Source organism: Aspergillus aculeatinus (genome assembly GCF_003184765.1).
Source record: "Aspergillus aculeatinus CBS 121060 unplaced genomic scaffold BO66scaffold_54, whole genome shotgun sequence".
Lineage (NCBI taxonomy): Eukaryota > Fungi > Ascomycota > Eurotiomycetes > Eurotiales > Aspergillaceae > Aspergillus > Aspergillus aculeatinus.
In genome coordinates this window covers 1-11,833 of record NW_020291523.1, presented here as the reverse complement: position 1 = coordinate 11,833, position 11,833 = coordinate 1, and the positions used below count along the sequence as shown (strand labels likewise).

The 11,833-nt window shown below is 55.8% G+C and overlaps 6 protein-coding genes across 6 annotated transcripts; 1 reads left to right on the top strand and 5 right to left on the bottom strand.

Annotated features, from left to right (window-relative positions):
• Window positions 1-425: 425 nt before the first annotated feature.
• met2 (homoserine O-acetyltransferase) lies at window positions 426-2,045 on the bottom strand (the record flags this gene model as incomplete). The annotated part of the gene is made up of 3 exons (XM_025649481.1): window positions 426-1,470; window positions 1,523-1,937; window positions 2,009-2,045. 3 exons carry the CDS (start codon window positions 2,043-2,045, stop codon window positions 426-428), a joined length of 1,497 nt encoding a protein of 498 aa, XP_025499848.1.
• Window positions 2,046-2,396: 351 nt separating this feature from the next.
• BO66DRAFT_423068 (MDR family MFS transporter) lies at window positions 2,397-4,456 on the bottom strand (the record flags this gene model as incomplete). The annotated part of the gene is made up of 9 exons (XM_025650093.1): window positions 2,397-2,792; window positions 2,851-3,011; window positions 3,059-3,562; window positions 3,611-3,682; window positions 3,739-3,762; window positions 3,813-3,987; window positions 4,039-4,090; window positions 4,149-4,225; window positions 4,277-4,456. 9 exons carry the CDS (start codon window positions 4,454-4,456, stop codon window positions 2,397-2,399), a joined length of 1,641 nt encoding a protein of 546 aa, XP_025499847.1.
• A 440-nt stretch (window positions 4,457-4,896) lies between these two features.
• Window positions 4,897-5,931, bottom strand: BO66DRAFT_431534 (zinc-binding alcohol dehydrogenase family protein; the record flags this gene model as incomplete). The annotated part of the gene is made up of 1 exon (XM_025650588.1): window positions 4,897-5,931. One exon carries the CDS (start codon window positions 5,929-5,931, stop codon window positions 4,897-4,899), a length of 1,035 nt encoding a protein of 344 aa, XP_025499846.1.
• A 329-nt stretch (window positions 5,932-6,260) lies between these two features.
• On the top strand, window positions 6,261-8,433 carry BO66DRAFT_357621 (Zn(II)2Cys6 transcription factor domain-containing protein; the record flags this gene model as incomplete). Its single annotated transcript, XM_025644906.1, has 5 exons — window positions 6,261-6,445; window positions 6,514-7,194; window positions 7,253-7,468; window positions 7,529-7,791; window positions 7,874-8,433. Coding segments are annotated over exons 1-5 (1,857 nt in total), but the record flags the coding sequence as incomplete, so codon positions are not given.
• A 164-nt stretch (window positions 8,434-8,597) lies between these two features.
• Window positions 8,598-10,401, bottom strand: BO66DRAFT_394893 (NAD(P)/FAD-dependent oxidoreductase). Its single transcript, XM_025648101.1, has 4 exons — window positions 10,105-10,401; window positions 9,760-10,049; window positions 9,039-9,621; window positions 8,598-8,969 (listed from the first exon to the last, which is right to left on the bottom strand). The coding sequence occupies exons 1-4, from the start codon at window positions 10,364-10,366 to the stop codon at window positions 8,713-8,715; spliced, it is 1,392 nt and encodes a 463-aa protein (XP_025499844.1). The 5' UTR covers window positions 10,367-10,401; the 3' UTR covers window positions 8,598-8,712.
• A 288-nt stretch (window positions 10,402-10,689) lies between these two features.
• Window positions 10,690-11,807, bottom strand: BO66DRAFT_431531 (caleosin family protein; the record flags this gene model as incomplete). Its single annotated transcript, XM_025650587.1, has 5 exons — window positions 10,690-10,797; window positions 10,860-10,952; window positions 11,026-11,187; window positions 11,313-11,537; window positions 11,604-11,807. The coding sequence occupies 5 exons, from the start codon at window positions 11,805-11,807 to the stop codon at window positions 10,690-10,692; spliced, it is 792 nt and encodes a 263-aa protein (XP_025499843.1).
• Window positions 11,808-11,833: the final 26 nt, after the last annotated feature.

Here is an 11,833-nt window from a genome sequence, read left to right as displayed (position 1 = left end):
AAAAAAAAAAAAGAGATCTGTCTATTTCATTCATCATACTATGTACGATCGAACTCTTGTAGAAAAGGTCGCCCACCACCCTCCGGGCATCGTGGCTGCTGCAAACAGACAGACCACGCCTCGTGAGGGCTTATCGATGGAGAGCAGTTGGATGCTTCTTTTACAGCCTTACCTGTTGTTTAGGAAACGAGAGAGGCAGTTAAGTGCTCATCTCTCTGACTGGCTTAAGAATGACAATAAACAAAGTTTGCACCGCTACTTCCCCGAGGCGCCTGGTCCGGGCGGGGTCCGAAAGCCGCCGGCGCGTCCTCTCGTCGCCGAGAGAAAGACCAGACTTCGTTCCCCTTCTGGTGTCAGGCAAGAATAATGTGTTTGAAGGCTGCAATGACTGCGCCAAAGTCGATCTGGATACCGGAATGGTCAGTTTACCAGGCGGTGATGTCTTCCACCTCCGCTTCGCCGAATGTGCTGCTCTTGGTTAGCTTGTTCACACCATCCACAGCCTCGGCGCCGCCCTCGGGAACCTTGGACATGATGTCCGGCAGAACTTCGCGGAAGAACTCGAGGATATACTTGTTGACCTGCTCAAACTGGAGGAGGAAAGCGTCGTGCCCCTCGGGACTCTCGATCCGCTTCAACCTCGAGTCTGGGATACCAGCTGCGATTTCCTGCTGCTCCTCAAAAGTGAACAGTCCATCGGTCTCGATGCCCAAAACCAACGCAGGCTGCTCGATTTGGCCAAGTGCCTCGCGGACAGGGTTCTCAGAGTCTGCGCTGGCCCGGTGCCTCGAGACGTCGTGCGTGTCAAGCTTGCGGGTTATCGCAATGTAGCAGTTGGCGTCGAACCGCTTCACGAACTTCTCGCCCTGGTAGCGAAGGTAGGACTGAGCTGAGAAATAAGTGGGAAGCTTCTTCTGGTTGCCCTTTGGTTCGACAGTCTTGCTGAAGGTCTTGGTTCCAGAGAACTGCGGGTCCTGGAACAGAATTTCGGCCGGCTGGGCAAGCGCAGGCGACTGGAGCACAGGGGAGCTGCGTCCACTGCTCTTGTGCCCATCGTTGTGGACGGCCCAGTGCTCGTTGGGCGGACTGGGCAATCTCTCGGTGCCGTTAATGTTCTGGCGCTTAGAGGGATCAGGCACGTTTCGGCCAAAGCGAGACTCGAAGGAGTTGCGGCTGCGGTATGTAAGAAGGGCAGACATGCGGGCCGCACCTAGCCCGGTCGCAGGAGGGTCATCGAACGAGTAGTAGCCGTCCTCGTACTTGGGATCGCTGTAAATGCTTTGCCGTTGCGCCTCGCCCCAACTGATACACCAAGCAGAGTGGCGGGGAGATGTGGCGATAGGACAAATGGCACGGACATAATCCTTGCCGAAGTAGGCGTACTCGAGGGTAAGCATGCCACCCATGGAACCACCCACGACGGCAGCAATCTGCCGCACGCCAAGGTCATCGAGCACGATCTTGTGAATCCTTGTCGACGTTAGACATGAATACTCCCATTTATCTTTCGAGAACAACATACCTCACATCATCACGCACGGTGGTGAGAGGGAATTCGGGTCCATAAAGGCCCTTCTCCGGGTCTCCGTCCTTGTAGGTCACAGCGCTGGCACTACCATACGGACTGCCCAAACTGTTCAGGCAGACGACAAAGAATCGCGAGGTATCGAAAGCCTGACCGGGACCACCGAGCAGAGGGCCCCACCAGTCCGCGACATCAGCGCTACCACTGAGGGCATGGCAAATCACCAAGACATTGTCGCCGTTCGGGGAGAGTTTGCCGCGGGTGGTGTACGCCACCGGAACGTTATGCAAGATCACACCAGACTCGAGAGTGAAGGAGGGGATGATCGCGATGGATTGATCGGTGATCAAGGCCGAAAATGGGTTTTCAGGTTGCGAGGCGACTCTCTCTACGGGATTTAGTAGCCATTCACCTCGAAAATCGCGGGGACGGACAGAACGTGAAGCGGGGGCGGGGGAAATTCTGGTGAGGGGGAATACTGACGGAGTCTGCCAGAGGCGCCAGAAGTTTGCGTGGCCATTCCGGTGAGAAGAAGCCTCAGGGAAGCGATGGGATATGAGGGTGAGGACAGAAGTAATCACAGGAAAATGCAACAGCAATGAGCGAGACAACCTTTTGGAGAAAAAATGTAGGACGATGGAGGAGTGAAGAGGGGGACAAGCCTCATTTTTCAAGTTTTCCGCGGGTGACTCATGCGTCATGAACACCCAATCGGAATCCCTGATTATCTCATGCATCACGTGATGCGTATCTGTATACGATGAATACGCAAAAGTGGATTTGCCAGTCTTGATCCATGATTCATGATTCATGATTCATGCTTCCTTCATGCTTCATGCTTCATGCTTCGATCTTAGCACACTAGATTATATCAGGCTGTCTCCACCGACGATCTCGATGCTTCTTCTTCTTTCCTCTCAGACTGGATACTACCCCATCCCATTCCCCATGCAACCACGAAGCACACGCAGGAGCAACCCGCACAGAGGTAGAACACGCGGTCGATGGTCTTCGAATATGCTAGGAGGACCCCATGGAGATCCGCGACCGATACGACACTCCGGAGTCCAGTTGCTCCAGCTGTAAGCACCTCTTGGGCGCTGACATGTGGTGCATATCGCGGCAGCAATTCCCTCAAACCTGTATTTTGAATGGTCTGCGAGAAGCTTAGGAAGAGAGATGCCCCCAGGGTTGAGCTGAACGTTAGCAAGCCCATTGCAATAGGCACCTCGGGGGGCGGGAGCGTGCTTTGCACGGCAACAACAGGCTGAGACGCGCTGGCTTTAGTCTCCCGTACGAAACGTTTACGGTTCAGGTCGGCTTACCAGCTGTATACCCATACCTTCGCCCACTCCTGCCAATACCTGGTACCCAGCCCATTTGCCAATGGGTGTGTCCGGCATGAAAGTAGCCATCAAACCACTTGAGACGCCGTTGAAGATGGAGCTGATGAGAACGTATGGCAGGTAATAGCCCTGACATTCGACTGTGGTATATCAGTCAAGATCTAAAGCCAGACAAGCAGTAACTTACCGAGCATGCCCACGGAGAGCGCTGCAAGCAGTTGCGGTACCATAGTGGGCAGACGGAATAAGCCACTGAACAGGGGGGAGGCCCCCTTGACTGCCTGGAAGTAGATTGGAACGTAGTAGTCTTTGCAGATGATTAGACTCATCAGGAATCCGAAATTCAGACAGCTGCAATATACCACCCGATTTGACAGGATCTTGAATGGAATCATCGCATCTGTGCCTTTGAGGTACTCCCAAACAAGAAAGACGATGAAGGTGCAGCCTGCACCGCAGAACAAACCAATGATGGTAGGGCTACTCCAGGGGTACTCGTTGCCCCCGTATTGCAACGCTAGAAGCAATTGAATCGCAGCTGGGGCGAACAAGATGAAACCAACAAGGTCCAATTGTCGGTGGATCGAGCGAGCAACTGTCAACGCTGCAGGCTTGTGCAGCTGCTCTGGTATGTCGATGAAAGCAATCAAGGCCGCGACAACTCCTCCAATGGGTAAATTGATATAGAAGCCTGGAATCAGTTTAGTGACAAGCCGGGAGCAGGGCAGGAGGTGCCTACACCAGCGCCAGGTCGAAAACTCAGTCAATGCACCCCCAAGCAAGGGACCTATCACCAGCCCCATCTGCGCTACTGTGGTCCTATCAGTCATATGTTCACGGAAACCAACCTGTTCGTGACACACTTACTGCCCATAGACATTCCGATCAATGCTGTAAACTTGTCAGCGGTCTCCTTCGAGGACTATCTATCTCAAGCTTACACGGCCTTTTGCTCATGGGAACTGAGTTGGCGATGATGGTGAAAGCGCCTGTCTGAATGCCAGCACCTCCGATGCCGGCCACGGCACGTGCAACGATCAACATCTTGGATGAGCTAGCGAGACCGCAGAGAAGGGACCCCAGTTCGAAAACGGTGAAGAACGTAAAGAAAGTCCACTGCTCAACTTGAGTGAGAGTCTATACGGGCAATTGCAGTTCGACACCTACTTTCGAGTTGAAATTGGCATAGAGTTTGCCAGCCAATGGCTGTAGAGCAGCACTGGATCAAGTCAACAATTGTATGTCAAGTAACCACACTGGCAGGGCCGAAGGCTCACCTGGCCAACTGATACGAACTGCCGTACCAGCCCACATCGTCGAGAGAGTGGAAATCACTGGTGATTCTAGGGATGGCCTGGGCCGGGATGAGTGGTAGTTCATGCGCTCGAGATCCAGGTAGACTCACCGTTGAGATTATAGACATATCGAGCAGCATCAGAAAGCTCACAACGGTGATGCCTGTAAAGACAGCTGTCAACTTCCAGCCGGTGATCCATTTCTCGAGGGGTGATTCGGTCTGGCTGATGTCGGGGAGGCTGGTCGTGAGATCTTCCGACTCCTTCTCTCCTGTCAAATTTGTATCCATGGAGGCGAGGTCTTGCTGCAGATAGTTGTCACACGGCGTGATAAGAATGTGTGCTGCGGTCTTTGCTTCATAAGAACAGAAGATTCATCGATTAAAAGGTAGGCATTCAGTTGCCTTCCTTGCTTCGCCGTGGAGACATTATCTGCCAATAAATCTCCGAAGTATTGAACGCCACATTTGATGCAGTGCAACTATCCGACGTTCTCCCAGTTCTTTTGTCTTTTCAGTGACCGCTTACCTTTCAGGCAACTCAATGATAGATCTCAGAAAGTGTCACCGCACATGACATATCATATCCAATGGACTTTGTCTACCGGTAGAATGACAGACGGAATAAGCATACAGTAGGGTTGAAGGCCAGTATGTTTGCTCGGACATGATGAGATTAAGACACAGAAAGAATACAAATATTACATGTTTATACCAAAATCAACCCCAGATCACAACTCAACGACCAATTTCGTCGCCGACACTCCCTTCTTCAAAGTATCCAAGCCACTCTGAACCGACTCCAACCCCCGTCCCACCACCTCCACCTTCAACGCAGGCCTGAAGGAGCCATCTTCCAGTGCCCGTGGCAGGAAGTGTTCGAAGATCGCCGGCCCAACCTCATTGTGTCTCAAATCACTTCCAAAGACGAACTTCGACTCTATGCCCTCCCCCAGCGGCCCTGTCGGAGGAACCGCCAGGGAAACAAACTTCCTGCCCTCGAGCTGAGCCACGATCTTCGCACACAACTCCACACTGCCATCGCCGACTGCAAACGCTCCCGCACTCTGCCTGCCTTGGGAAGCCGCCACCACATCCTCCACCACCGTCTCGCTGCGATAGTCAAAGACTTGACTTGCCCCCAGGGACTTCACGAACCTAAAGTTCTTGGGCGATGCCGTGCTGAAGACCTCGTACCCGGCTGCGACGGCCATCTGAACCGCGCTGCTGCCGACACTCGACGAGCCACTCCAGACAAGCACCGTCTGGCCCGTGGGTGCGGCGCGAGGGGCGCGCGGGAACTGTAGGGCAAGGTGGTCCCTCTGGAAAAGACCGCTGGCGGCCGTGGAGATTCCCAAGGGGATTGCCGCGGCGTCTGGGAAGGATAGTTGGGGCGGAATCAGTGCGGTGGTCTGGGGTGTGAGGACCACGTAGGACTGGAAGCCTCCATCGGCCGGTCGGCTGGTCCGGACGCCTGATGTCAAGCCGAGCACGCGGTCCCCGGGCTTGAAGCGGGAGGCGAGGGCGCCGGGGCCGACCTCGACGACTTCGCCGGCCACGTCGCAGCCCAGGACGATCGGGTAGGTCGACCAGGGGAAGAGGGCGGTGCCCATGTCTTGCATCGCATAGTCGACCAGATTGAGTCCGACGGCTTGGTTCTTGATCACGATCTCGTCCTCCTGGGGAGGGGTGTAGGCTGCTTCGTCCACTTCGAGGGGATAGGCTTTTTCGGACTTGAGCCACGCGGCGCGGTTGCTGGGAGACATGATGAAGAGGGTGGTATATCGTTGAGATTTTTAAGCGTATTGAATCCTGTGGCTGAAACTGTTGTCTTTTTGTCGGTCTTGATTGATGGTGATGATGCTGGTTATGATGTTCTCTTTCGGTTGTCCTCATGCTGTAGTTATATACACTGTCATACAGTGAGTTAGGGCTTATTATGGCCGAGGCCAACTAAAATCCGCAATGTCCGTCGGCCTTTAATCCTTTCACCAGTCACGAAATCATTAACTAAACACCGACGGCGTTCGATCCTTATCTCCTTACACCTACGGCGACTTTCCATTTAATCTGACTAAATCCCGCTCGTTTCTGAATCTGACATCATGTTTTGTTTCCCCCTCCGCACATACTAATACTCTCCATGCTGCTTCCACCAGCCATGGACCAACCCTCAATGCAATATGATCTTTCCCCGGCCCCGTACGGCCGCGCATGTATGAATTGCTCGCAGGCGAAATGCAAGTGCATACTTTCCAAAGACGGAGGCCAATGCCAACGGTGGGTTTGTTCCACAATAAGCATGGTTCTCCACCACTGTCCTGACTGACTATCTGCATGCTCCACAGCTGTCAGCGCCTCAACAAAGAATGTCGCCCCTCCGCGTTCCAGCGCCGGCAAAATCTCCGCAAATCCGCCGCCACGAAGGGCGGTCGGCTGGAGAAGAAGCTGGACGATGTGGTCGCGCTGCTTCGTGCCCGGGCTGCGCATGCATCTGGTAGCAGTGCGGCCGCAGATGAATACGCTGACTTGATCGAGGAGCAGTTGAACGCGACGACGACGACGACGCCGGCAAGGCCGCGGCCCCGGACACGGACCCCGCGGAGTATCTCACGGAGGAGAACTGACGTTGAAATTGGAATCCAAAATGTCAGCAATCCGCGGGTCCGGCTGCAGTCCCCCGAGCCGCTCGAGCAGACATCAGGTGGTCTCGGCTCGGTGGCTCACTTGCCAGAAGACGCTGCTCTCGAGCTCGCGCCGTGGCAAGCCGAAGAGTGTCTGACGGCGTTCCTCACGCAGAAACTGCCGTATCTCCCATTCATCCACTTCCCATCGGGGACGACGGCACGGCGTCTCCAGCGCGAGCGGCCGTTCACGTGGCTATGTGTGATGGCGGTTGCTTCGAAGAGCGCGAAGCAGCGCTCTGCGCTCTGCGACAAGGTCAAAGAGATTGTCGCGCGGAAGGCGGTTCTTGACTACGGGGGTCGCGATCTCGATCTCCTCTTGGGCATACTGATCTTTATCGCTTGGTACGTTTGTTGTTGTTCGCCACTATCACCCTCCTCGGTTTTCTAACCCTCGATCCAGGTCCAGCCAACAAGTCTTCCGTAAGCTCAACCTGATCATGTTCAGCCAGCTCGCCATTGCGGTGGTGTATGATCTCTCGCTGGACAAGACCTCCTCGCTGGAGAACTCTCTCCTGTTGTGTCTCCATTCGTCCGTGGATGACGGCCCTCCCCCGCTGCCCATCCGGTCCAAAGAGGAGCGTCGAGCCGTGCTAGGTTGTTACCTCCTCACCTCGAGGTATGCCCCGGCAGCATGGAACATGCCAAAACGCACCGCTCAGATCTAATTAGCATGTAGCATCGCCCTCTTCTTCAAAAAAGCCTCCTCCCTCCGCTGGACCCCATACCTAGAAGAATGCCTCGAAACCCTAAGCCAGCACCCCGACAGTCCCCACGACGAAGTCCTCCTCCACCAAGTCCGCTACCAACACGTCAACGAGCAACTAAACCACCAAGACAATTCCAATTTTCTACAAGCCCCAATCCCCACCTACCAACACGCCCTAACCAGCTATCTCCAATCCGCCCAAGCCAAATTCCCCCCGCACACCCAACAATACAGTACGTCCCCCTTGCCTCCAGAGAACCTCCAGAGAAAACCCCCATCAAAGGCCACTGCAGTATACCTAACGCCTCAAACCAGAGATAATCCACCTCCACAACACCCACACCACCCTCACCCTGACCGAACCCTCCCTCCTCCTCAACACAAGCCCCAGCCCCAGCCCCAGCCCTAAAACATTCCAATCCCAACCCTCATCCACTTCGCAAACCCCAACCCAACCGCCCACCCTCAACATCCCCCACCTCAACCACCTCTCCGCCGCCCTCACCGCCACAAAGCTCTGGCTCGAAACCTTCCTCATCATCCCGCCGGCCGAGTACAGCGGCTTCCCGTTCACGGTGTTCGCGCAGCTGGCCCGCACCCTGGCCGCGTTGTGGCGGCTCTCGACGCTGGAGGATCCGCTGTGGGACCGCGGGGGCGTGCGGCGGGCGGTGGATATCTTGGGGGTGTTGGATCGCGTGGTGGGGAATTTGGGGCAGGCGGCGGCGTTGGCGAGGTTGGAGGGGGGGAGGGGGTTTTTTGGGAATCCGGGTGGAGGGGAGGAGTTGGAGCACGGGGATGGGGAGGAGGAGGAGGAGGGGGTGGATGAGGGGGAGGTGTTTTTTCAGTCGGTGGGGAAGTATGAGTCTATGCGGTTGGTTTGGGAGCGGAAGTTGGGGGGGAGTGTCGAGGGTGGTGGTGCGGGGGGGAGTGAGGGCGTCCCGTTGAGTCAGGATGTTTCTGGGTCTGGTGGTGGTGGTGCGGGTGCTGGTGGAGGTGCTTTGGGGTTGGGGGTGGGATATGATGACTGGTTGAGTGAGTTCTTGAATTCGATGGTGCATTAAGCGATGCTAGCATGCTTCTATCTTGAAAGGAATCGATCGTCGTGAACTATGTACAAAACAGAACAATATATCAGCGCGATGAGGACCTGGCAACTACTTTCCCAGGATGTCCCCTCCCTCCGGCCCCGTCTGCGCCTTATGGATTCTCTCGGCCGTCGTCTTGAACAGCCGGGGCAGACGCGTCTCCGTCTCTTCGAACGGCTTCCCCGTCGCGATCATCTCCGCCAGACACTTCGCGCTGAGCAACACCACCGGCATGCCGTGCCCATTGAATCCCGCGCAGATATACTGGTCCGGACTCTCCGGGACCTGCCCGATGTGCGGATGGGAGTCGTACGAGTACCCCATGACTTGGATTTTGTCTTCCTGTTAGCATGTCCCGCCTCATCCAGAAGAATCAAGACCGAGGGTAAACTCACTCCCCGTCCAAATCTCCTTGACATACGCCCCGCTCTCCTCCCACCCCCTGAACGTCCTCTGCATGTAATCATCATAATAATGCTTCGTCGGCTCGATCAACGTCCCATCATCCACCACATTGTACCACTGCTCCCGCGCATTCTTGAAGGTATGTTGCGCCCCGCCGACAATAATACTCCTATCCGGCCGCGAGATCAAATAACTGCCCCCGCCGCCTTCCTTCGTGTACACCACATACGAGTACGGCAGGAAGGGCACGCTGGCTTGCTCCGCCGGCACGGCGATGTGCGAGCAGATGCCCCGGCAGGGGACGATGTTCTTGGCGTACTGCGGCAGCAAGCCCCCCGTGTAGGCGTTGGTCGCGTAGACGACTTTGCGGGCGCGGATGACGCCGCGCGGGGTGTGGATGGTGTGATGCGTCCCATCTTCCGTGGCATCAACCGCTGTCACGGGGGTTTGGGCTTGCACGTTCAGCTGCGGGGACGAGACGATCTTATGGAGAAGGCCCAGGATGAATTTGTACGGCCACAGGGTACCCGAGGTGTAGGAGAGGCAGGCTTTTGCGTCTTTGACGCCGGAGATCTTTGGGTGTGTGTTAGCTTCGGTTCATGCTCAGGGAGTTGTGATTTGGTCCATCGCCGTGATAGACTTCCTTATCACTGGCTTTCTCTCTAAGAGCATCCAGGCCAAGAGAAAAAGAAAACGGGGGACAGCACTCACCCCCTCCGCGTTCTTCGCCGACGTATAATGCAAATCCTTCGCCACGGCCACCCCCTGCGCCAGCAGCGTCTCGTAGGCCCGGCGCGCGCGCTCCCCGCCCTCCTCGCTGAGGTACACGTTCATGTTGCGCGTGATGTTGAAGTCGCAGTCGATCTGCTCCTCCGCCAGCAGATCCTTCAGCGCTTGCATGTGCGCGTGCTCGAAGTCGGCGATCTCCACCCCGGCGGACAGCCCGTACCGCTCGATGTACGTGGGGATGTGGCCGTAGATGTCGGGTCGGAGGTGGCCGCCTGTTTTTCTTTTGTAAGCAGGTTTACTTACTTGGGGAAGGGAAGGCTGGCATACCGTTGCGACCGGTTGCGCCCGAGCATATCTGCCGCGCCTCGAGGAGGGTGATTGTCGGATGGGACGATGAAGATGTGGTGCTGTCGTGGCCGAGTTGCTTCAGGAGGTAGTAGGCTAGGGTCACGCCCGCGTACCCGGCGCCGATGATGGCGATATCGGTCTCTTGGGGAAGGTCGGGGGTCGTGCGGAGAGAATCTACTTCGTCGAGTTCCGTGCGCCAGAAGGGCTGGGTGGGGTTGTCGACGGGGAGGATGGGGGACATGGTGGAAAGGTTTGGTAAGAAGGGGAGAGTGCAATGGTGGTTTGAGGTGAATATGGACTCGTTTGAGGGCCCTGGTGCTTTATTTATGAATCCGGCCTACTATAGGTACGGTAGTCTTACTCCGCACCCAACGCCGAGGAGGGGCTGATTGATAACGGCGCTTCTCCTACTAATCTACTCCGTAAGCTTTATCTGCGGAGTTCGGAGCTGACGGGCCACACGCCACGTTATCTATCTATGCATAGATAGTTCCTTCGGCCATATGTCTAGATTTAGATTATCTCACGATGGCAGTTCAAGGATGCTTATATAAATCCCATAGATCACGAAACATAGACCGAGCCAATCATGCCATCTCCTCCCAATCCAAAGCCCTTACCCCATCGCCCCGACTCCTGACGCTTCTTGCGGATATTCCAGAAGATCGAGCCCTGGAGCCATGCAATCCATCAGAAACCACTCGAAAACTTCCAACAACTGGCAAATCACTCACATCGTACACTTGCCGCAGATCTTCCTTGTAGATGCGTCCATCCTTCTGGAGCAGCAACCATGTCGTCCCCCACTCGAAGAGGGCAGCCCCCCACTATTGACTCACCGATCAGTATACAGTACACACCCCGCAGCCACTAGTCAGTCTGAGACGGTTGATAACCTACCCCGAACGGATCAACAGCCACCCGCTGACCGTGCATCAAGGTAATAATCTCCCCGAGCGTCAGGGTCCCGTCGCCTTTCCGGTCATATTTGACGAACAGATTCTCGAACGCCTGCGGTACGAACCGGCCCTCGTTGTCGATCACGCCACTGTCCGATCCATGCTGAGAGGTTTCGCCCCAAAACGTCAGTTACAAACACATCCATCCCAAAGGCCAACGACCTCTTGCCCCACCGGCTTCCGGTTTGCTTCATCTCGAAACCCCGGGGATACAAACCGGTCACATACCTTCGCCTTGTGAATCCCGTCCACATACACCCGGAACCACGGGTCCGGGAACCAGGAATGCGCCAGCCGGGACGGGTACGAGAAGTTGAGGTTGATGATCAACATCGCCAGCCACGAGAAAAGCATGTTGAACCCAAGCTCCCGGAAGCCGACGTAGGTGTCCCACGGGGTGATCCGGCCGTCGCCATCTCGGTCCCAGAAGAGGACGTGCTGCTGGAGCACGGTCTAGATCGGCGTCAATCAACTAGCTTTATCGCGGCAGCCAGCCACCTGTTCGGTTCGAAAACGCACATAGTCTTTGTTTTCCTCGTGGTGTTTTGAGTGGAGGCCCGATTCGGTCTGCGAGACGGTGTAGTTGGCGCGGGAGACGCCGGGTTGTTGGATGTGCGCGTCCGCGTCCCTGGCTACTGGGCGTGCCTGGGCGACGGGGGCTTGTTTTGCGGATACGGAATCACTCAGATCCAAATCTGTTTTGTCGTCAAGGGAGGATGGCATTGTTGTTTTGGGGGGGGGGGGGGGGG

What these genes read in the sequence shown, in the direction of transcription:
- BO66DRAFT_394893 (XM_025648101.1), bottom strand. Translation starts at nt 10,366, where the DNA reads ATGTCCCCCATCCTCCCCGTCGACAACCCCACCCAGCCCTTCTGGCGC. An exon ending in CGGCGAAGAACGCGGAGGGG is followed by an intron (nt 9,622 to 9,759) that starts GTGAGTGCTGTC and finishes ACACACCCAAAG; the next exon opens with ATCTCCGGCGTCAAAGACGC. An exon ending in CAAGGAGATTTGGACGGGGA is followed by an intron (nt 8,970 to 9,038) that starts GTGAGTTTACCC and finishes ACAAAATCCAAG; the next exon opens with TCATGGGGTACTCGTACGAC.